This window comes from Perca fluviatilis, chromosome 23 (genome assembly GCF_010015445.1).
Source record: "Perca fluviatilis chromosome 23, GENO_Pfluv_1.0, whole genome shotgun sequence".
Lineage (NCBI taxonomy): Eukaryota > Metazoa > Chordata > Actinopteri > Perciformes > Percidae > Perca > Perca fluviatilis.
The window spans coordinates 19,092,129-19,116,322 of record NC_053134.1 but is presented as its reverse complement, the minus strand read 5'-3'; the positions used below and the strand labels follow the sequence as shown (position 1 = coordinate 19,116,322).

The following is a 24,194-nucleotide window of genomic DNA, read 5'->3' as shown; positions in this document are numbered from 1 at the left end:
TAAGTGCGTGTGTGTATTCATGCATGTTTTTCCCAGAAATAACAGAACTGTCCCTCTTTTCCTCCTCTGTCCCTCCTGAGTGAAGTTGTTGATTCAATTCAATACCTCCATAGACAAAGTGCTTAAAACCGTGTGTGTGTGTGTGTGTGTGTGTGTGTGGGAGGGGGGGGGGAAAGAGACACTTAAAGAGAGATGTGTTTGTGTCAAAGTCAGAATGTGTGATCCCCTCCTCTCTCCTCATCTCCACTGCTCACCACAACTGTATTAACTTTATTAACTTCTGCTTTACTCTATGAGGTATTTGTACGTGACTTTCTCTAACAGCCTGGTGCTTACAACAAGTCAGAGCGATATAGAGAATTCCTTCATTTTTAAAGACAGAAAAACAGCCACATTTTTCAATCCGAATGTGTGATGTTTGCACACTGCCCTCCTGCTCAGCCTCGTCTTTTGACATTTAATTATTTGTGATTTATTTTTCACTTAATCCAAATTCAATACATGCAAACCCCTCAGTAATCCTTTTGTCAATCTGCATGGTAGTTGTTGTTGTTGTTGTTTTTTTCTTGCCTTATGCTAATGGTAATCTCACTGTGCCCCTCTGATGTTTGTGCGGGCCCGCTTCATTTAGAGATGCGAACCTTCTAACCTTGCCCTTTTCCCGACACTGTCAACACAAGTGGCTTTTGCCTGCGGAATAATGGCTGTTTGATGCTAATGCTGTGAGAGACAGATTATGTTATAATACCCGGCGTTTTAATACTAACATACGCAAACACACCCTTCTCCTACTTGACTTTTATTGCGTTAAAGTAGCGCTCTGTTTTGCCCGATGAAACTAATCTTTTGTTTCCGAGATGATCTGGGGTCGGTGGGGTTGGGGAGAGGGAGGATTTCAGGGGACCCGCTGAATTAAGAACACATTTTAGATGTGGCAAAAATGTGTTTTTAATAAACCGTTCAATCCGGCAAAGTGGTTGAGGAGAGAGAGAGAGAGAAAAAAAAAGAAAAGATAACAACAGCAAGGAGGAATTAAAAATTTAAAGGATTACACCGAAAAGCAGAATGTATGGAGATAAATGCAGGGATTACAATGACTTAGGAGGAGAGCGCTTAAAACTCTTGCTTTCCAGTAATGCACTCCATCACTGTGTCTCTGGCCGTGTGTGTGTGCATATATGTGTGTGTATGCGTTCGTATGTGGATGTATGTGTGTGAGCTATAGAGGGGTATCTTCCATTCCGTGTGTGTGTGTGTGTGTGTGTGTGTGTGTGTGTGTGTGTGTTGCCTGTGTGTGTGTGTCGAGCAGTAGTCTCTCTGCGGAGCGGAGTGTGTGTGAGTTGCCAGTGTGTGTGCTCTCCAGCCTCGGTGGTCGCGATGCTCTCGGTTCCTGCGTCTCTGTAAGTGTCCGCTCGCCTTCTTCACCCATGCTTCTTCTTCATCCTCTCACTGAACTTCCTCTTCTTCTAGTTTTTCAACACTTATTCCCCTTTTTCCTCTTTTTCTTCTTCTCTTCTTTTTAAATCAAATTGCTGTTAAAATTCACTTGGCAGTTTTTGATTGAAAATAGCCGATGATGGAGAGTTTGTCTGAGTTTCTAGAAGAAGGTTTGTCTGAAAGGAAATTATCGTTCTTTTAGGCATGAGCCTGAAATTTAAATTTTTTTAAATGTACCTTGAGGCTTAAAAACATAATTTTTCAATTCTCATTTTATTTAAGTCAACAAAAGTCTTGTGATATGGTTTTCATCTCTACTTGCTCAGCTGTTAAAATGTGTTATTTCATACATACAAAGCATGAATACTCTGTGATTTATTTTATTTGATATTCTAATTTTGTATTCTAATTATGTCTTCTATGATTTGAACTATTTTTTTTATTTATTTTTTTTTTTTTGGTTCTCCGAAGCGCTCGGCTTCGTATACAAATTTCCAGTCGAAGCTGAAAATAGTGGAAACAGACTGCGTTCGCTTACACAGCCTCATTTGTTCGCACAAACAGAACAGAAATATACACATAGGGAGAAACGGAGAAAGAGCCAAAGCAACCAAAACACAGAGAAGAGACATTTTGAAGGAGCTAGTGTGGCAGTGGATGGAAAGATGCAGGGAATGATGTGGTCAAACTGACACATTCCTCTCCGATGAACAAGAAGAAGGACTAGAAGAAGAAGCAGGGTTACAGAAAAGTGCGAGTGCCAGAGATTAAGAGTGGAGGTGAAGGAGGAGGGAGGAGAGGAAGAGGTCTCTGTCGATGTGGTGTTAAGGCAGTGGTGGATTTTCACACCCCTCCATTTGTCCCCTCAGTTTATTGGGGTGTGTGTGTGTGTGTGTTTCCGTCCGTGTCCGTGGTTGTGTCAACACTTTGAACGGTTGAAGCAGGACAAACTCAGATTATACAATCTGACATTACTTGCGTCGCACTCAGCAACAAGGACTGTGTCAGCAGCCTGAAGGACTTTACTTCATTTCATTGAGACAAACTTTTTTATTATTTTTTATTATTAAATCTGATTATTTTCAGCGGTTAAAGAACATTTAGTCAAGTACTGTACTTAGATTTACTGTAGTTAGATTTTAAGGTACTTTACATGAGCATTTCCATCTCATCTACTAAATATTGTATTTATTTACTCAACTGCAATGTTTACTTTGAAGATTTTAATACAAACAACAACAACTTCTAAATATGATGTATCATTATAGATCCCATTAGTATATAAAGTGGAAGGTAGAAAATTGTGCTGATGATACTTTTACAATAGTAAAATGTTGAACGCGGTAGTGTGACTTTTAATGGAGTGTTTTTATAGTGTGGCTTTTGTCTCTACCACTGCTGTTAATTTGTATTTATTTGAATAATTATTGACTTTTCTTTTGTAATTATAGCGGTATGGGCAGTTTTTAAGAGAAATTCTTGTGGCCCATGATAAAAACTTGTTTCCAATTTAAGTGAGCAGTGCTACTTCCAGTGTGAGTGTCTCTGTACTTCATTTAAAAGGGCGAGATTAAAGTGGTGTGTGTGTGTGTGTGTGTTTGAGGAAAGAGAGAATGTGTGTGTGTCTGTGAAGAAGAGAGAGAGAGCGAGTGGAGTAATTGAGTAGAGTGTCCGTGCTCGGCAAACTAATGCGCCATTCTGCCCCTGTCTTCCCCTGTGGCCCTGTCCGGGCCTCCCTCCCTCTCTCCCTCCCTCCCTCCCTCCCTCCCTCTCGCTCTCCCACCACCACCTCGGACTGGAGGCCATTGTCTGGGCCATATTGTCTGTCCCCAGAGAGCCTTGATAACCGTGTCTCCATCCACGAAGCGAGAGGGGGGGGGCAAAAAGAAAGAAAAGGAAAGAAAGAACGATAGACAGAAAAATACCAGAGGAGAATGCTAAAGCCCCCCCCCACACACACACACACACACACACACACACACACACACACACACACACACACACACACACACACACACACACACACACACACACACACACACACACACACACACACACACACACCTCCTCCCCCACTTCCTCCCCTCTCAGCACACTCCCACCCTTCACCCCTCAACTCTCTCTCCCCCCACGGCCTCCCACCCCGGTGCGATCAGCTGACCCTCTTTGATAGCCAATAGATGAAACTGGAGAGGGGGGAATATATGGCTGCATTGGTTCTTGCTGCTGCTGCTGCTGTTGTTGTTTATAGATGGGGGAGGAGGGATAAAGGGGAGAGAGTGATGGAGTCCTGAAAGTGACTGGGAGAGAGAGAGAGAGAGAGAGAGAGAGAGAGAGAGAGAGAGAGAAGAGAACATGTGTTTGTGTGGAAATCACTGACAGAGACAGACAGAGGTGTCCTTCCAAGATAACTAGAGTCTGGTCATGTGACATGAGGTCACAGGGAAGGGGTCAAAGGTCAGGTGGAGGTATTGCATTGTCAACAGAGCAGGAAGCTCCAACAGAGTGTGTGTGTGTGTGTGTTTGTGTGTGTGTGTCTGTTTGTTTGTTCCAGGATTTTACACTTGACATCCCTCTTTCTCTCTCCATCTCTTCTTCCATTTCTTCAGCCATCCATCAATTTAGACAGCTTGTCTTGCAGTAATCCCACTCTGTTGCTCCCTCCTCTCTTTCTCTATTGCTCTCTCTCTCTCTCTCTCTCTCTCTCACACTCACACACACACACACACACACACCACACACACACACACATCATTTACCATCCTTCCAATCTACAATAGGAGACAGTGTTAGAGGCTTGGAGCTCGCTCCCAGTGCGCTACAATGAAACCTCTGTCTTTCCAGGTAGTGAGGGAGGGAGAGAGTGAGGGAAGATTGAGTGGGAGAGAGGGAGAGGGGGGGGGGGGGACGGAAGATAGAGGCCAGCTGGGAGTGTGTGTGCAAGTATTTGTGTGTTGTCATTTATGTGAGAGAATGAGCTCGTGTGTGTGTGTGTGTGTGTGTGTGTGTGTGTGTGTGTGTGTGTGTGTGTGTGTGTGTGTGTGTGTGTGTGTGTGTGTTTCTGGTTTACAGGGGCAGGCCAACTCGCTGTCAGTGAGACAAATGTTGTGACTCCTTTATGGATTGCTTAACATATGCAACACAAATAGTGGCCTGGCACAACAATGGAAAAACACTGTCCCTCGCTCAATAAACATTATGCAGCGTCTCCCCCTCGCAAAACACCAGGTGAGCGGGGCCGCCGTCCACCGGATGCACTTCTCCTAACTCCGTCTGTCTTTTCACCCCCTCCTCCTCTCATCTCCCCCCCCAAACTCTCTCCTTCTGCCTCTCTTCTTCCTTTTTCTATAGCAACACTCAAGATTTTCCCACGAGTTGTCTTCGCTTGGCCTTAAACTAATGATGACAAACCAACCTAAAGTTTACAGATAGATGGATGGATAGAAAGATATATACTGTAGATAGATAGATAGATAGATAGATAGATAGATAGATAGATAGATAGATAGATAGATAGATGGATGGATGGATGGATGGATGGATAGATAGATATAGATAGTTAGATCCTTTCTTCCTTTCCTTTTCATTCCTCCCTCCATCTGTCCATCTAGCCAACCTTTTTTCCATTCGTGACTCACTGTAAAGACATAAATAAGGTTTTAAAGCAGGAAAAAAAAAGCTGAAAACATGACAAGGAAAGTATGCGGAGCAATGCCTCGATGGTGACTAAAGTTTTGGGTGGATGAATGGACAACAGAGAGAGACAGAAAAAGACAGAGAGAGAGGTAGTCCCAGAGGCCACACGGGTTAGCCCACGTCTTTTGCGCCCACCCCCTTTCTCTCTCTCTCTCTCTCTCTCTCTCTCTCTCTCTCTCTCTCTCTCTCTCTCTCCACACACACACATACAGTACACAACACATGACTGTCTCCAGCATGTGTGTTTGTGTGTGTGATTAACAGCAGTGACATTAGGTTGTGTGTTATTGCCTTTTGTGGTTAAGCTGGACAGGAAACAGGGTTTGGGCTGTCGGCTGCTGATTTAGGGTACCTCACAGAGGATGCTTTGTGTGTGGGAGGCTGAGTGTGTGTCTGTGCCTTTGTGTGTGTGTGTGTGTGTGTGTGTGTGTGTGTGTGTGTGTGTGTGTGTGTGTGTGTGTGTGTGTGTGTGTGTGTGTGTGTGTGTGTATATAAGGGTGTGTCTGTATGTGTATGAGCATATACAGGGAGGACCTGTGTTCTCACTGTTAAACACTGTTTACAGTGGAGAAAGTCATCAGGGAAAATCCAGCATTTAGCAGCATTTTACGTCAATACTAACCAGCAGAAACGGTTTCCTTTACAACGTTACGATGCACAGTGTAAACATCTTTGGAAATCCTTTTTTACATTGGTATTTTGCATATAGAAATTTGCAAGGTCTCTGGACATTTGGCTTTTTTCCACACTCTTTGTGCAAAATGTAAACTTTTATGCTTAGAAGTTCTTAACACCTGCTTTTAAAGTCTAATAAAGAAAATCAAATGCTTGTCAACAATATTAAAAACCTAACAGAGCCACACTAAGGGAATAAGGAATATCATTGACTCCCTCCTCCCGGTCCTCCCTCTCTTAATCTTTATCCCTCCATCTCAGCCTTTCCTCTATGTTGCTGCCCCACTCTTCCCACTGTTCAAAAGGACAGCCTATAAATAGATATTAGGCAATATCCTTAAGAGTCTGCATAGAGAAGAAGGGAGAGAAGAGGGAGGGAGGGATGGAGGGAGGGGAGAGAGGGATGGAGCGACATTCTTACAAACAGCTGATTGTGTAAAGAGGGAACAGTAAGTAAGACAACACCGGGGGAGGGAGAGAGAGAGGCAGGAAGACAGAGAGAGGGAAAGAGCAGGAGGACAGACGATGTTAAAATAAGTTCAAGAGTGTGTGACGGAGAGAGATAGAGACAGAAAGAGAAAGGAGAAATCGTTTTGAAAGCTGAGACAAGGAGTAGCAAACGCAGCGAGAGAGAGAGAGGGGAAAAAAAAGCGATGGCAATAAAGCGTGTGATAGCGCGACGCAGGGGGAAACATTTGTTTAAATTCCCGCCTGAGGTGTCATACGGATGTAAATGTTGCGGTCGGCTCCTTCAGGGCAAAACGCCCTGGGTGCCTTATCTAAAAGGCACATTCTGCTCAACTATTTTGATATGCCCTTCCATTCCCTTAGAGAACAATTTCAAAGATAGCTCGCATTTCCACGCCAATAGACCTGCACCTGAGTGACAGGCAGGCAGTTCAAATGTCACTTTGACTCTTGACAGCACTTTGGAATTAGCCGCCGTGCTTATTTTTACTGTAGACCATTGGATTCGACTGACTGTACAGCGTGTGTTTGTGTAGTGGTTAAATAATGGGTTGTAATTTAAAGAGAGGCTGAGCACGCGCGCACACACACACACACACACACACACATACATGTAGATGCATACACACTTTACTGTGGAATTCTCCAGAGGAGGCTCCCACGCTCCCTGAAAGCTTGTTCTGAGTAGAGGAGTTAACAAGAGCAGTTAGCACCATGATTATGTTAGCAGCCAGACACACAGAGCGAGAGAGCCGGGCGTGTATGTGTCTGTGTGTGTGTGTGTGTGTGTGTGTGTGTGTGTGTGTGTGTGTGTGTGTGTGTGTGTGTGTGTGTGTGTCTGTGTCTGTGTGTGTGATAGCCTGTGACATTTCTGCGATGGCTGCTTTGTCTTTCTCTCACTCTTCAATAAAACTGAAACAAATCTCTTGCCCCCATTTTGCTTAATTCATTCGATTTGTGTGTGAGTGAGCGGCCTCTCTCACGCGTCCATAAGCTTGCTGCCTGTACTGTATTTAAACACGCTTGAGTGTGCGCGAAACTTGCCGCTGCTGACGTGCCAACATGAAATGGACGCGTTGATTACAGTAAGCCGAGGCCAGGAGACGGATAACCACCGTCCATGGCGATTATTCGGCCCGTTAATGGACGTACGCCGCTGTCCGATTAGTGACTTAGCAGCAGTGGACATATGTGATATGAGAGGGACTTAACTGAGGAGCCGCTAATCATGAAAAAGCCAAGGGGAAGTGGCGCTTTAATCTCAGCTTAGCTCTCTCACCGTGTGTGTGTGTGTGTGTGTGTGTGTGTGTGTGTGTGTGTGTGTGTGTGTGTGTGTTTCCTGCAATGGGAGTTTGGGAGGACAGAAGAGACAAACAGCACCATAAAAATGTGTTTCTTTGGAGTTTACTTATTAATTTTGTTTGTAAATGTAAATGAAAAATTACACTGCAATGTTGTTGCACAGGTGTTATGTCATTTGAAATATCCCTGTGCTTCTTTGTGGAAAAGGCTAGCAGCATGTGTGTGTAATATGTATTAGGTGTGTTAATGACTGGTTGGTGTGAGGTGTTCGATTTTTGGCGTTGTTGGACGGGGTAAAATTATGCTAATATTTTCTAATTATGACCCGTGCTACGCAGCCCATTTATATACTTAACAAAACCTCATCTTTTTTTAATCCTTGCATCGCTCGGTGCTTTCAAGCGGCTTCCTCCAGGTCTCCGCCGGCATGACAGCCCTGCCAAACTTTAAATGAAGTAGCCGGCGTAACCTGCACACCCGCCGTGCCCAATTGTATAGTAATTCGACTTCAAAGACGAACGGGAGGGAGAGCGGGATTTTATAGCCGGAGAGGAGCTGTGAACAGCCTCCCCATTCATGGACACCCACCTCTGAGGAAGTAGTAGCAGAGTATGGGAAGGGGGTGGACGGGTGTGAAGAAGAAGACGAAGAGGAGCACAAAACAGCAAAAAGCATGATGAAATGTTTGCCACGGAGTTATTTCCGTTAGAAGAGAAAAGTGTTGTCTTTGGCCCTCAGAGTTTTGAAGATATCTGTCCGTGTTAATGTGTAACTTCTCTTGTCTATGGACTGCTTGTCCATCTAGATATGTCAGTGTGGCTACTGTGGACGTTAAAATTGTACAAAGAAAATTAAATCTAATAAATCCTTAGATGCACAGTGAGGTTGCTGCAGCTGAGCCAAACTGCAACATTAGTGAGGTGAGAGGTTTCAAAGCTGACCCCAGGTCTGTGTGCGGGGTTATGGCCAGGCAGAAGTTTGCACAGGACACAAGGGGGTGTGTGTGTGTGTGTGTGTGTGTGTGTGTGTGTGTGTGTGTGTGTGTGTGTGTGTGTGTGTGTGTGTGTGTGTGTGTGTGTGTGTGTGTGTGTGTGTGTGTGTGTGTGTGTGTGTGTGTGTGTGTGTGTGTGTGTGAAACAAAAGGCCTGAGTGTGAGAGAGTGAAAGGAGGTAAAGTAAACAGGCAGTGATGAAGACAGAACTGCAGTGTTAAGGGCCTCTGTTTAATGTATGCATACGTGTGTGTGTGTGTGTGTGCGTGCGTGCGCTCGCGCATGTGTGTGTGTGTGCATGTGCCATGTGGCTCAAAGCCCTGTAGTTTATACAGCTGGGCCCGCCGCTTACATTGGATGGTGTGTGGAATGACACGCACACAGACTCATGCGCACACACACACACACTTCTTTCTCCTCAGTCATTCTGGCATTAGTATCATAAATGTTATCACAAGTCAATTTCAGTACAAACTGGTTTTAATGATACCCGCGTGCAGCTTTATCTCTTAAGTCCTTTGTCATCGCAACAAATAAAAAGTCGTTACTGGTCATTTATGGCCCTAAGGTTTTGCTGAGCAAGATCAGGAGAAAGATAAAGAAGATGTGTGGGTGTTTGTCGTCTGTGCACATTGTCCTACGTGAAAACACTGATTCGAACGTCTTCAGCATTATTGTGACAGGTAGAGTTTGATACATCTAACCTTGATGAAAGAGTACCAAAACAGTTGTTAAAGTTATAGTTTGTAGGCCATTGACACTCATACAAAGAAAACTAACTGCCTATCTGTGTTCCTGTAAACATGACATTTTAAAGGAAAAAAAGTTCTCAGCAATATACAAATAGTAACAGCACTTTGTAAATTGGTTTCAATTATTAGATTATCTGTGAGATTTGTTTTTTAATCTTCCAAAATCAATTAAAGGTAATTAAATTACATCACCATTGTTAGTCTTTTTTTTTTTTAAACCGTATCACTGGAGTGGAGCTCATTTATTTGTGACCGTAACCTTTCCCCGCGATGTGGCAACGCTGCATGTTGCGTTTTGTATCCTGTCGCTCTCCTCGTCGCCTCCAGTGAGCAGCACTCAATATTGTTTGCCTTTCCACTGTCATGAGGTAAATAAGCAATGAATTAGTGGCAGTGGCTGCTCCGAGGAACAATGCCAGATGTACAGTCCAGAGGAAACCAGATAGAGTCACGAGTGTGAGGGCAAGAATTTGAGAGAGAAAGGAGAGGAAGAGCAAATTGGAGACAGACGAGGTATGGATGGAGGATAAAGCTATGACGATCTAGGTGAAAGAGAGAATGAGCTGCAGAGTAGAAAGAAAAAAAAAAACAGCTTGTTCGGTCAAAGGGAGAGCAAGAATGAGCGGACTTTGAGAGTCAGACGCCTGTTGATTATTTCTCATTCTTCACCGCTTCCAATCGCACACAGCCCTTCCCTCAAGTTTTCACGGTCCCTCCATCCACGCCTCCATCCCTCCATCCCTGTCATGCGTGGCCTCTGTGCGACTGAGCTTTAGCAGCCTATTACCCAGGGTCATAGTCGCAGTGGCTTCGAGGCTGACAAGTGCATCTGAAAGCACTCAGGCGATGCTGGGAACCACATTCAATTCTATTATTGCCTCATAGTCACTGCATCCCTATTCAGCTGAAGTACAGGGAGGCAAATTTACCTCGTGAGAGACAGAGTTCACCTAATAGATGTTGCTTTATACCTTTTGCTTCTTTTCAAGGGAACAAAGCCACAGTAACAAATGTAAACAGCGGGGCCTTCATGTTGTCAGCTTTTTTCCTCCAGTTTTTCTATTCTCCAGAGGTTTTCATAAACACATATTATTGTCACCGTGCATACTGCCCTCACTCTCCTGTGTTTCTATTTTTTTTCTCCCTCTTTCCCCACTCTGTGTCTCTCTCTGAAAGCCTATTGTCAAGACATGGTCATTTCCTCCACAATGCCAGTGCAAGCGGGCTCCATTTGCAGTAATGGCCCCGTCTTTTGAAAACGTGAACGTTGAATGGACCCCATGCTAAACATACTGTAAGACCTGAGAGTGTGTATGAAGGTCTGCCAAAAAGCTGGATGCTCACAAACTGACTGAAGGGGATATTGTGTGGACTGAGCGAGCTGAATGTGTGACAGAAAAAACAACGTATCCACAGGAAAAAGGGAGGAAAGAGAATAAGTGCAGGTTGATGAGCTGAATGGGATTTGGCGAATTCCTGCTGGGAGGACTTAAAGATGTCTTCATGCGAGGTTCTTTTACAGTGAGCACACAGCAAAGTGGGTAGAAATGTAAAGTCCAGCAGTTTACAGGGGCTTGTTTTATCCACAGGAAGGTCCACACTTTGCATTTCCACCATCATATAAGTTATTATTATATCATCCTTTGAATATTGCTCACTCTTCCCTTTGTTTTTCCCTCTCTCTCTGTCTTTCTATCTCTCTTCAATTTTTTTTTTCCAGGATGTCTTCCAAGCGACCAGCCTCTCCATATGGGCGGACAGATGGAGAGGTAACCATGGCAACCAGCAGACAGCGAATGGAGGATGAAGATAGCGAGGGACTGGGTGGTGTCATCCACCTCCCCCTGGTCTCCTACTGCGGCAAGGTGTCCCCTCGCTCGCCCCCCAACCGCAACTTGGACAGCCCCCCTAACATGGTAAGGACAGCTACGGATTGTTGCATCCGATCTCGTTTATTGTATTGCGAAAGCAACACCCGCTTATGGGTGACGGCGGCCTTGAGCGCTGAATCAGGGTCAAGCTATGAAACACGTGCAACATGTGAAGATGGTTCCAACTGGTATGACCCACAGTGTGTGTGTTACTGCCTCAGGTTTTGCTTCTCATCCCACCAGTGTTGTCACATTAGTTTGGTCTCATTTGGGAAACTTTATTTATGTTGAAAACTTTTTAAAAGTTTCAATATTGTTTTTATATAATAAGAAAAATGATATTAGTAGAGATTATATGCACTTTTTTCCCCTTCCTAGTAGTCCCTCTGCACCCAGTTGCCACAATTTGCGTCAAAACTACACTTTTATTAGGAGTCATAACACAATCACATCTGAACACGCTGACATGAAACACAAATGTTAAGATTCAGTGTGATATAGTCATATATGTCCGTCAGGAGTAAATAATTCATCGGCGAAATCGGAGAAATAAAGACGTTTCTTAAAACTTACTTGAGAATCTTGATCAGTATCTAAATACTCCAGTGATGGATGTCTGTACATCCATGGTACACTGCAAACAGGAACTGCTAATAGCCAATTCGACTTTTAATTGTGCCAACTTGCCAAAATGAGATGAGAATGAGTATAAGATTTAAAAATGGGGCTCAAGTTGTAGCCACTGAATCCATGGCACCATTATGCTTCTTGTTTACATCTTCCATAGCATTATGGGAACTGTGTGTGGAGTGACCAAATGCATTCCTTTCCATAAGGCATCTGCCTCAAACTGCCTATGTGTGTTTGAGAGGCTCGGAGTGACCCCTAGGGCGCAGACCCCAGATCAGATCATGTTCACCATAATCCTGGCCTCCAGGGTTTTAGAGGGATAGGCAGCGCTGAGGGCATACGTAGCCCTTTGTACTTAATACAGTTATACAGCCTGGATCTCAAACACCGCTTTAACATTGGTATGTTGTTTACTCCTCTAATGGTGACTGAGAGTCCCCTTTTAAACCCAGACACAAAACAACGGCACAAATCTCCAACAATGACAACAATGAAATGTATGTTTGGTTTTTGGACATGAAAAGAGTGAGATTTCTAAAGAGGCAGAAATCGACTTTCTCTGCGTGTGAAAAGCAGTTTGGCGCTGGGAGCTGGAGTTTTTATTATATTTCAGAAATGAAAAAAAAAAAAAAAAAAAAGGTTCAAGGCTACTGTTTGGGGGCACACAAGTTTTTGCTTTTATGTGCGCGCCACCAGCCGTCGCCTTGAGCCCATTTGATGCACAGTTGCGTGACTGCAAAATCTGAGCCATTGCAGTGAGTCATTTTCTTCGGGATGAAGTGTGACATTGTGGTGGTGGTGCTGCTGTATGTATGGCTCTGTATGTGTACATGCGTGTGTGTGTGTTTGGTGTGTGTGTGTGTGTGTGTGTGTGTGTGTGTGTGTGTGTGTGTGTGTGTGCGTGTGCGTGCGTGCGTGCGTGTGCGCACAGCGATGTTTTCCTGCATGTGACTCATTCCGCATTCTATACATGTGGTGTGATTTACAATGCATGTTCAGTACATAAGTGTGATTATGTGACTGTAATTATTATATAGTATTACGTGTTGCTGGTATGCATTATTTTTTTTTTTTATTTTTTTTTTTATTATGTTTGCACAACAAAATGTTGACTATCCACTGTGCGAAACATGTTATTAACGTTTAAGGGCATCTGTTAAAGGATTTTGTCTTTTTTTTCTTTCTTTTTTAAAAATGTAAACGACTCCTATATGTTTGTACCAAAACTCTTTATGGTGTGTTTTCACTCACAGTGTGCAAACACAGCTCACTGTCTTCCCTTCTCCTGAGCCCTTACCTTGATACACACCTTGTCACAGCAGTGCTCTGATAAACGCCATCGACCTTTCCCCCATTCTGACCATAAATGCCCTGCATGCTGTAAAACAATGAAACAGTGCTAAGGAGCTGTAATGGAAAGCTAATTCTGTAATTAGCCCGCTGATTAGCCTGCAGGCCCCTCCCACGGTGGACTCTGCATGTGTGGCAGGTGCCGACTGTAAACCAAAGTCCTGGGACCATGGGGGAACACTCAGGCGTGGAAACACACACGCACGCACACACACTCTGGCTTATCTGTTGCTGTAGAAGACAGTGATTATGTTATTCCTTGTTCTTTTAGATTGAATTGATTTCTTTTATATTTACACTACAAAATATGTATTTAAGCAAATATATATAACTATCATTAATATTGCACAGAATTGTCCTTATCACTGTCATTATGAAGACCCCGCTAGAAAAATCCGTAAATATCCTCAAAATGACACACAACTGCTTTCGAGTCCATTAATTGACAGCAGAAGGGAGACAGAGTGTGTGTGTGTGGGTGTGTGTGTGTGTGTGGGGGGCTATTATACACAGCATAATAGCTGATGTGGCTTATGAAGTGGCAAGCCAGGGTGTATGTGTCTAGTGGGTGGGATGGGGGCTTATCCGACTGTCTGCTTGGCATGTTGTAAGATGTGTGTTAAGTAAGGTAAAGGGGGATGGGGGGGGGGAGGTTACAGCGCCAATCCCTTTGCTGCTGACTGTCAGGGAAGAGTGGATGAAGAGAAATAGAGACGGAAATGGAGAAGTAGATTTACAGTGTGGCGGGGGTGTCGGCGGGACTAAGGGAGTGGGGTGGGGGTCTGTCCCTCTCAGGGCAATTGACGTAAAGTGATAGGGTGAAGTAAATGGCTCATAGGCGACCGGTTGACTTGGGAGTGAGGCAGCGGGGGAGAGCGAGACGAGGGAGGGGGGGATTACAGCTTTATCTTGTCATAGTAAATTAACACGGCGGCGGAGACGCACTCGGCTACACACTGACCTCTTCATCCCTCCTGCCTCGCCTGTCTGCTCGGCTTTGGCCCGGCCGCTTTACCTGCCTGCTGCAGCTGCACACACGCGCGCACGCGCGCACACACAGAACTGAAAGGGAAAAAAAAGCACTGACACACATTTTAGAAAGCTTGAAAGGTGTCACGTTATTCACTTTTAAAATTTTGTTGTTTTTTTTTATAAACCCTGGCTCTAGATGAGAATTGTGCTTTTTTTTGTAATGGGTTGCAAATGAATGTAGTTCAGCTAAAAGGGTGTTTTATTTAATGTGAAGTTCTCACCGTGCTGGTGGACCCTGATTGGCTGAGAGCAGCTCAGTTTAAATGCCTGATAGGAAGGATTGTAGCCGTAGTTCAGTGAGGTCAGCCAATCAACACACAATCCACTTATGATGCAGAAGAGTTAGCAGAGGATGGATTTTTGGTTTGACTTCATTCTCCAGTAAATGTGAAAATTCAAACTTATAACTGCTTTTAAATCTGTAGTGCAAAATGCATTTCTTTCTTCCTTTCTTTCTTCTAGGTGGTTTGTGTTTGTTTTGGTAATCCTTGCAGACAACATGTACAAACACTAATTATTTCATTAACAGGCGAGATGCACACTACCACGATAGAGAACTATAAAGATATTTCATCAGGCATTATTTCTTATTTATTTTCCTCCCTGAGCTATCTCTTGTCCTCTTTTTGTATAATTTGAATGTGTGTGTGTGTGTGTGTGTGTGTGTGTGTGTGTGTGTGTGTGTGTGTGTGTGTGTGTGTGTGTGTGTGTGTGTGTTTGTAAATTTGACAGATTTAACACAGTCATTGAGCAGTCTTGAGACACAGTGGTCACACTTAATTTCTCATGCCAGTGATGCACTAATGAATCAACACACGCCTGCCTGTCAACAGCAAGGGGTCGTGGTAAAATATACTGGCGTACATTTTAGCCAAACTGCTATTTAAAATACAGAAAATACAGCTTGCGTGTTTTTTAGATAAGGAAAGGGCAAGTGTGCCATCAGACATAAGTTCAAATACACAGGTAGAATTAGGACATTCAAATTCCCAAAAAGTACAATTTAAAATTTGTGGTTTTCCGTGGAAAAAGCTCAACCATATTGTTGGAACAGGAGGATAAAAGTAATGCTTGTCCCAGCCTGAGGGACCTCGAAGTCAAAACTGACAGCGTCTGTGTTTAGCCATGGCATGTAAAGGGATTTGCTGCGTGTGTGTGTGTGTGTGTGTGTGTGTGTGTGTTTTGGCAGTGTAATCGGAGGTGTGTTAAGTGTATGTCGTTGAGATTGGCAGCTCTAGCAGGCGAGCTAAGTCCTTACCCCCCTGCAGGAGTGATCAGTGACATTCTCTTGGTGTGTATTTGTGTGTGAGTATTTTAGTTTGGAGCAGCTGTTTCCAGTTCTTCCCACTGCCACATTGTCCATGCCTTGATCCACAACGACGCGCCAAGCATCAAATATTGTTATTCACACGTACACCTTGCACAGCCCCAGACATGTCAGGCTATGGTAGAGAGAGAGAGAGTTTCTTCAGTCAGGCAACCGAGAAAGAGGAAGGGAAAAAGAGGAAGACAAAAAAAAGAACATGAACAGCGGCATCTGTGCTGGCTGTAGGGAAAAAAAAATAGCATTTGGATTTTTTTTTTTTTTTCCTCGTTTTCTGGCAAGTGTTACGTGTTTTTAAACCAACATCCCCTCACAGATGAGCTTAAGAAGACAAAAGTTGTTTAATTCGGTTCCATTGCAGAGGCTGTAAAAGGATAAAGAGAGTGAGGCGCAATTTTTACTTTGTTCCAGTCATTTTGGAAGAGAATTGACATCTGCAAACTAAAGGCAGAACCGCCCACACTGCCAGCCTGCCACATCCAGTGCATATAAATACATATATGCAGGCACTTACACATTAACACACACACACACACACACACACACACACACACACACACACACACACACACACACACACACACACACACACACACACACACACACACCTACAGGCACCTACAGGCTATGTGCACTCACAGTGTCACACATATACGCACAGAAATGGCAAAATAACATAAATAAACCTGCTCACACGCATGCACCGAGAGCAGGGCATGAACGTTTACACTATCCAGAGTTTCTGTTTGTACTTATGAATAAATGCATGTTGATGAGAAAAAGTTTTTGCAAGCCGAGTTATTGCAGGAGCACGTGGCCGCGCAGTGAGTGACACCCGTTTACAATAGAGGAATCTGTCTTGTGTCTTGTCTTTAAGATCCCTCTGTCTTGGACTTTGCAAATCGCCGGGGTAAGAATGTCAGCAGGGCACATGGATTATCATTATATGCTGGGAGGTTGATGGGGGGGGGGGATCATAAGCCATTTAAGTTGCCTCTGGGATAAGGCTGTCTGTCTGACTCCACACATACAAAATGTCACGGGCCCTAATTTAGCAGATCTTTGAAGAAGCCTCGGCTCCCTGCTAATTCCTCTTGATTGGGAAATGACCTTCATTGTTGGACGCGGCGAGATGACATCTCCCTGGCAGATTTTTCGACCGAGCAAAGAGATCAGACAACCCCGCCACCCCCCCAACTCCGACCCCCCCCGTATTCCTGTTCTGTTTGTTTTGTTTGCGCGACATCTTTCTCGAAAGAAAGAGTGCGGCTGTTTTAAGTAGGCGCTGGATTAGATAAATGGGATGTGACAGGTGTGACCGCTGCCTTCAAGATGCCTGCCTCTCTCTCTCTTTTTCTCTCTTTCTCCATGTATCTGTCAACTCTCTCTCTCTCTCTCTCTCTCTCTCTCTCTCTCTCATTTCCTCTAATGCCATCGCCTCTCTTTCTCTCCTTCGCCTTTCGCTCTTTTTCTTTCTTTCTTTCTTTCTTTCTTTCTTTCATTGACTTCTACCCACTTACACTCCTTCTCTCCCTCTGTCTCGTTGCATTTGCATGTCGCTGATGCAACTTGTAATCACAAAGCCACTCATTTTAAGTCTGAATTTCCCTAATCTGAAGAACAGGAGAGGGTGAAGGAAAAGAAATGAGGCAAGGAGGAAAGACAGGATCAGGTCGAGCCGTCACTAGGTCAGGTGGTGAGCGGAGAAGAGTAAAGTCTTTCAAGAGCTTTAAGATCACAAGACACGTCCCCCGCCAGCGCAGCACAGCCCTCTGCCAGTGTGTTAGGAGCCTCCACAGCAACTGGTTGACGCCTCATCAGCCCGTCATATATATATATACACGACTGTTGAAGCCATATTATCGCTGTCACACTCTGTCCCTCCGTTACAATGCATGTGCAAGCGCACCGAGGAGAGAATTAGTGAATTATTGAGCGTGCTGACTTATTCAGAGTGTTGAAACACACAGCGCCAGAGAGGGGGGGAGAGAGAGAGAGAGTGTCAGTGGAGGGTAGAAAGTGATACTGGTCGGCTGTACCTCTCATACTGTGTTTGGATATTATATATCTATATATATCTATATATAGATATATAGATATATAGATAGATACCTGGACTGTGATCTCAGTATGAAGTTCCACTTCCACCAGCAGCCTGCGAGTTAATGATTTAAAAAAAAAAAAGAACTCTCCGCCCCAATACACTGTATTGTCATTAATGCGGCTGGAACGTACAAGTACTAACCACAGCGACACACAGACAAAGAGAAGTATGTGTGTGTCCCAGGTGGCGTGCTCCATATTGTAGTTGGATGAGCCAAAGATTAACCATGTGGACCGTTGACCCCCCGCGTCTACCGAGAGCTGAGCTGACGGACTGACTCACTTGTTTCTGTGATTAAAGAGCACAACACACACCTTAAGACACCTGTGCGTGCATGTAGGAGGATACTGTACGCGCCCGAGTGGCTGTCGGTGCATTCGAAGCACGTCACTCGTCTATATGTGCATGTGTGACAAACGGGCAGTGTGTGTTCTCTTCTGAAGCTGACGCTGTCCTCCTTCTCAGTGTCACTGTTAATTGGGCTTAGCTGGCATTAGGTCTATCATGCGGGTTATCCAAACAAACACAGGTTGTATTTGGTCAAAGATTAAGGTGTTAGACGTTACTTACCAGTCAGCTGCTGTCGTGTTTTTTCTTTTTTTCTTTTTTTACTGTTCATTCATCCAACTTCATCAAAGTTGAATGGTCATTTAAAAGATGATAATAGCTTAAAGATCCCCATCCCTAAGTTTTAAGACAAGTCCAGTTACTTCATTATTAAAGTGTGCAATTTTTCACAATCAGGACTTCAACTTTGTGTACGTTTTTATGAGAGGATTATGATTCCCAAACGTCGTCACACTTAGTATTGTGACTGTGTAAACTTTAGACACAAGACAGTAGGATGATTATTCCACATGACAGCTTGGCGAAAGCCACAGAGCTGTATATATTAAATGTTTTTATCATGCTGATTGTTGTTTTGTCGTTCCTTTCATAAATTTATGGAAATGATTTGACACCTCTCCAAAGCGTTGTTTCGGGATCTTTGTGATTTTCCTGTTTGATGGAGTTGCATCCTCAGCATTAATTGTCACCAATTGTAGGAAAAATGTAGCGCAGCACTAAAAACTTGGGCTTGGGCTTTGGTACAGCAGCGTTGGACGTCCCTCAAAGCCGAGCCGTTGAAGGCTTTGTAATGAAGAGATTGAATGACTCTTAAGAGTGCGCGGAGTCTTTCTGCTGTTGTTTCATGTGCTCGTTCTGTCAAGTACATCCAAGTTAGTCAAATGCAGATTCCCGAGGATGTGAGAGAGACAGAAGAAGAAGAAGTGTGCCCTAACTTGAGATAACTGGCCAGGGATGACAGTTGGTTGCAGTGAGCTATGAGAAGCGGAGATGGAGAGAATAAAGAGAGCAAGAGAAGGAGAGGATGGAGATAATGAAGGTTGTATGCCAGCTCCTCCTCCGCCTCCTTCTCCTTTTTTTTCCTCCCTGTTTGTTTATTTTTGTCTTGAAGTTTAGGTCATTTTTTAATCGAGTAATTTACCTCTTTCTTTCCCTTCTCCCTCCTTCTTTCCCTTCCAGGAGCGGGACTGCACTAAAGGAAGCTCTCTGAGTCCTTACCCCCAGCACAATGCTACCTCACCGGGCAAAGAGGATGGCGGAGGTGGAGGGCGGCCCTGCAGCGACGGGGGCTCGGCCACAGGTACCCTGGGGACCCCCGAGAGACGCAAGGGCAGCCTGGCAGACGTGGTGGACACACTGAAACAACGCAAGATGGAGGAGCTGATCAAGAACGAGCCAGAAGGTCAGTGATGAAAGGGGACGCCTGTGCGGCCAGATGTGTGATCCGCAACTCCCCGCCATCTCTCTGGCTCCGCGCCGCTCTTTTATCACACTCTGTTGTCCCTTCTCTCGTTTCTGTCTTGTTTTCTCTCTATCATTCTCCCTCTCTGCTATGAACCCACACACACTCAGATGAGAGGCAAGCCTTTGTTTCTCCAGCACACAGACAGACGGCATCAGCTGTTTGGGCCTATTGTCCACCATGCTTTGCATATCTACCACAACCTGACAAATAATATGTGTGTGTGTGTGTGTGTTCATGTGTGTGTAGTGTATGCCAGAGTGTGTGAAAAGCCTGACTGCTTAAACAAACCTCCCTTAACCCTTAAGGTTCGATGTTTCCTGGCGTTATATTTCAAAGGAGGGACGCTCACATTATCTTTCTGCTGAAAGATCAATGTTAAATGCATCTTATCACCTTTCCTTCTACTTTTGTAACCTTTGGGATAACTCTCTCACCCCTCAGACAAAGATTTTGCACACTGTTGAAGACACTAAACCAGATTTTTGCCCAGGGCTACATAGCTTAGCTTGATTAGCCCCCACATTTCATTCACAAATTTAGCCTCGGGCTAACAGTTGGAGTCAAGAGATAAAATTAGCCCATGGCCAGCTCTAATTTGTCAATGGGCAGATACATGGGGGCTTAAGTCACTATGAGACGCATGTGATAGTGATAATGTGATAAGGAGATTACCAACAGGTGTCCATCTGATGGGATAGTTTGAATAACATTGTGCTTTATTGGTGGAAGATTCCTGTCCTGTGCTACACAGGGAGGTCAGTGTAGAGCTGGGCAATATATCGATATTATATCGATATCGTGATATGAGACTAGATATTGTTTTAGATTTTGGATATCGTAATATGGCATAAGTGTTGTCTTTTCCTGGTTTTAAAGGCTGCATTACAGTAAAGTGATGTCATTTTCTGAACTTACCAGACTGATGTAACTGTTCTATTATTTGCCTTTACACCCACATAGTCATTATATCCACATCACTGATGATTATTTATCAAAAATCTCATTGTGTAAATATTTTGTAAAAGCACCGATAGTCAACACTACAATATCGTTGCAGTATCGATATCGAGGTATTTGGTAAAAAATATTGTGATGTTTGATTTTCTCCATATGGCCCAGCCCTAGGTCAGTGTCAGTTAAAACATAGCAGAGCAGATCAGAGGTCTTCATGGGTCCAAAATATATATATATATATATATATAAATATATATATATATATATATATATATATATATATATATATATATATTTATATAAAAATCCTGATTCAAAGGGGACATGAGCAAAGTTGGATCTCGACACGAACAGACCCAAGGATAACTGGCAGACATTTAGGCATTTTTAAACATTGACATTTCTTTTTCATTGACAGTGACAAAAGACATTTTGGCAGTTAAGACCTCAATGGCAGATACATGCTATATATCAACCACTAGATCTTCTTATACACTTCCACGTTCCCCTTTTAGCTTCTAAATCCACCACTGCTGTGCGCTGAGATTTCTATTCAAACATCTCTGAACTGTGTGCAGCCTGTATGACACCATGCCCAAAATGTGAAAGAAACAGTGCAGCAGTACAGTGTGTATTTGTCTTTTAAGTGTAGGTGTTCATGTGTTGGTGTGTGTTCCTGCAGTACATCAACAGGCTTTCATTTCAAGCTGCGATGTGCTAACCTTATTTTCCAAGCTTTTCTGTAAGGTTTTTAAAGCGGCCGAAACTGCTGGTCACCTCTCGCCGTCGTATGGGTTGTTTTTATTCCAGTCGATAAACAGGCCTGTTGTGGCACATTTTACAAAGAAAAAAGAAAAATGAAAGAAAGAAAAGAAAAAAAAAACTGGGCTGTTTGTCGAGCTGAGCTGTAATTGAGGTGTGTTTTGGGTTGTTCGCTTCTTCACTGGACCTCGTGAACTGGCTGCACAAGAAAAGAATAAAACCAACAATAATGGATCTTTATGAGAGCCAGCGCAGAAAGAGAGCGAGAGAAGGGGAGAGGGAGATGTAAAGACAGAAGGAGGAAGAGAAAAGTGAAGGAGAGAAAGAGCAGTGTCTTCACAGACCCCATTAGCGGAGTGCCACAGTGGTGCGGCTTCCAAACCAACCCGGAGCATTATCTGCCCTACGTTTAAATGAAACGCGCTAACAAAAGGCCCCAGCGCCTCCAGACCCAGCACACACATACGCACACAAAAACCCAGGCCAAGCAAGAGAGAAAGGAAGAAAGAAAAGAGAGTAAAGGAAGAAAAGGGATGCTGATAAAAGATGAAGAGAGGCAGAGGGAAATGGAGAGGGAGGAGGGGGGGAAACCACGAGGGGCGGTATTGAACGCGAGATAGAAATCCCTTTTTTGTGCCCGGCTAGCTATTGTTTGGCTGTGTGACTCACAAAGGCCATTAGCAGCAAACAGCAGGTTGGGATGAAAATTTAATGAAGGCTTTAATCATTATGAAAGGCCTGGAATATTACTGCTCTCTTTCTCTCTGTTTTACACACACACACACACACACACACACACACACACACACACACACACACACACACACACACACACACACAAGCTTGCACACTGCTTCCAGCTGGATCAATGACACACACACAGAGTGTAGGAGCATTAACACTAGGAGGGATGTGATAAGGGGCCAAAGACACAAAATGGTCCGAAAACGATAAACATCTCAAAACAGAATGAGAAGCTCGACTTATCGAAGGCAAGCCCTGAGCTAGACATTCACACACACACACACACACACACACACACACACACACACACACACACACACACACACACACACACACAGACAATCACACAAGAATGGCTTAAGTTTGAAAGATATAGTTCTGCATCTGTGGCTAGTGTTGCTCTACTTAGGCTAGATGAATGAAGCGTGGTAGATACTAGGTCAGTGTGCGTGTATGTGTGTGTGTGTGTGTGTGTGCTTTTGGGAGCACGTATACTTGTGTGTGTGTGTATTTGCATATGTATTTGTGACAGTGCACTCGTGTGTGTGTTATGGGAAGGATTGCATTTTGCATGCAAGGTGTGTTTGTGTGTGTTGGCCTCTAATAAATGACTAGCCATGTTGTCCCCCATGGCCTGGCCCAACCATGCTCCACCGCTCTCCTGCTCTCTCCATTCATCTCCTGTCTTACTACACCGGCCACCTGCTACCCTGGAGATACACACTCATTCTCTCTCTCACACACACACCCACACACACACACACACACACACACACACACACCGCTAGCTTCCGTCTTCAATAACTACTTCAGGATTGAAAGGGAGGAAGAGCGAAGATAAGAATTACATGACACTGCCGTGTGTGTGTGTGTGTGTGTGTGTGTGTGCGCGTGTGCGCGTGTGTGTGCATTTGCATGCATGCATGTGTTTGAATGTGTGTTTGTCTGCTAGGCGAGTGGCTCGTGCTGGAGTGTGTGTGTGTCTCATTACATGGAATAATGAGAGCAGAGTGCAAAGCGTCGCGGGAGGTGCGGGGTCGAGAGGAGATCTGGTGCTAAAACCCGGCTGCACATACACACCTGTACAGCTGAACACACATACACACATCCTTTGGACTCGCCATTTAACCCCTCGTGACCCTGGTGGCACAGAGCAAGGCCTAGTGATAATCTATTAGCCCAGCAGTGGGAAAAGACATGTACCTGATAGCTAGATAGATAGATAGATAGATAGATAGATAGATAGATAGATAGATATTATAAACTGCAGAATGAAAGAGGAGAAAAATGAGGGAAATTAAAAGGAGGAGAAACATCACTAAATGGGGCACAGATGTTCCCATCGGCCCCTCGAGTGGTGCCTCCACTGCCCTGGACTTGCACCAGACACTCAGCCTCATTCCTCTCCTCCTCCTCTCCTCCTCTACTCCCTCCTCCCTCTCTCCTCTCCTCTCCTCTCCTCTCCTCTCCTCTCCTCTCCTCACCCCTCCTCTCCTCTCCTCACCCCACCCCTCCCCTCCCCTGTCTCACAGTGAGTGCCAGCTGAGCTCCATCTCTGGACCCGTCTGTTGACCCTCTGCTACCCAGCTACAGCTACCCGTCACCGGGGCTCCATGGCCTCTGGGACTTTTTATGTTCTTTCTTTTTTTTGTCAGTGTAAGGTCTGGAATAAACACGGGTCCTCAACTGGAATTGTGTTTCTACTGTTTACATCTTTTTTAGCTGAATAAACCTTTAGACATTGCATTTGGCCTAAATCACCTTATGTGCAGAGTTGCCAGTTGCAATAGACATTTTATTATTATAAAATAAAAAAAATCATCAGTGTTCCTCCGTTTTCTGGACTCCCGGTGTCAACACCTTCAATTCAATTCAGTTCAATTTTATGTATAGTATCAAATCATAACAGAGTTATCTCGAGACACTTTACAGATAGAGTAGGTCTAGACCACACTCTTTAAATTCCAAAACCCCAACAATTACAGTAATTCCCTCAAGAGCAAGCATTAGCAGTGGCTGTTGCGACAGTGGCGAGGAGAAACTCCCTTTTAGGAAGAAACCTCGGCAGACCCAGACTCTTGGTAGGCGGTGTCTGACGGGCCGGTTGGGGGTGTGATGAACACTGGCAAATAATAGTCACATTAAAGATAATGGAACAGTGACTTCGAAGGTAGTCGTGGAAGTTCATGTCATAAAAAATGTTCTGTGAAAAAACCTGTGATAGAAATGTGTATTGATTCAGCAGCAATTTTAAAAGGTATAAATGCCACCACCATTTTCTGAGTTGAT

At 44.2% G+C, this 24,194-nt stretch overlaps 1 protein-coding gene across 14 annotated transcripts in view; it reads left to right on the top strand.

Moving 5' to 3' along the window:
- The window catches only part of sox5 (SRY-box transcription factor 5), a 241,631-nt gene that overhangs the window by 153,917 nt on the left and 63,520 nt on the right, over positions 1 to 24,194 (top strand). For 12 of the 14 annotated variants that reach the window (XM_039791407.1, XM_039791408.1, XM_039791404.1 and 9 more), the window contains 2 exons: positions 11,042 to 11,237; positions 19,160 to 19,382. In XM_039791407.1, coding sequence (XP_039647341.1) covers positions 11,043 to 11,237; positions 19,160 to 19,382 — 418 coding nt within the window. In that variant the 5' untranslated portion in view covers position 11,042. Of the gene's footprint in view, positions 1 to 1,245; positions 1,401 to 10,313; positions 10,859 to 11,041; positions 11,238 to 19,159; positions 19,383 to 24,194 lie in introns of those variants that run through there. The other 2 variants (XM_039791403.1, XM_039791409.1) reach the window with 2 other exon arrangements.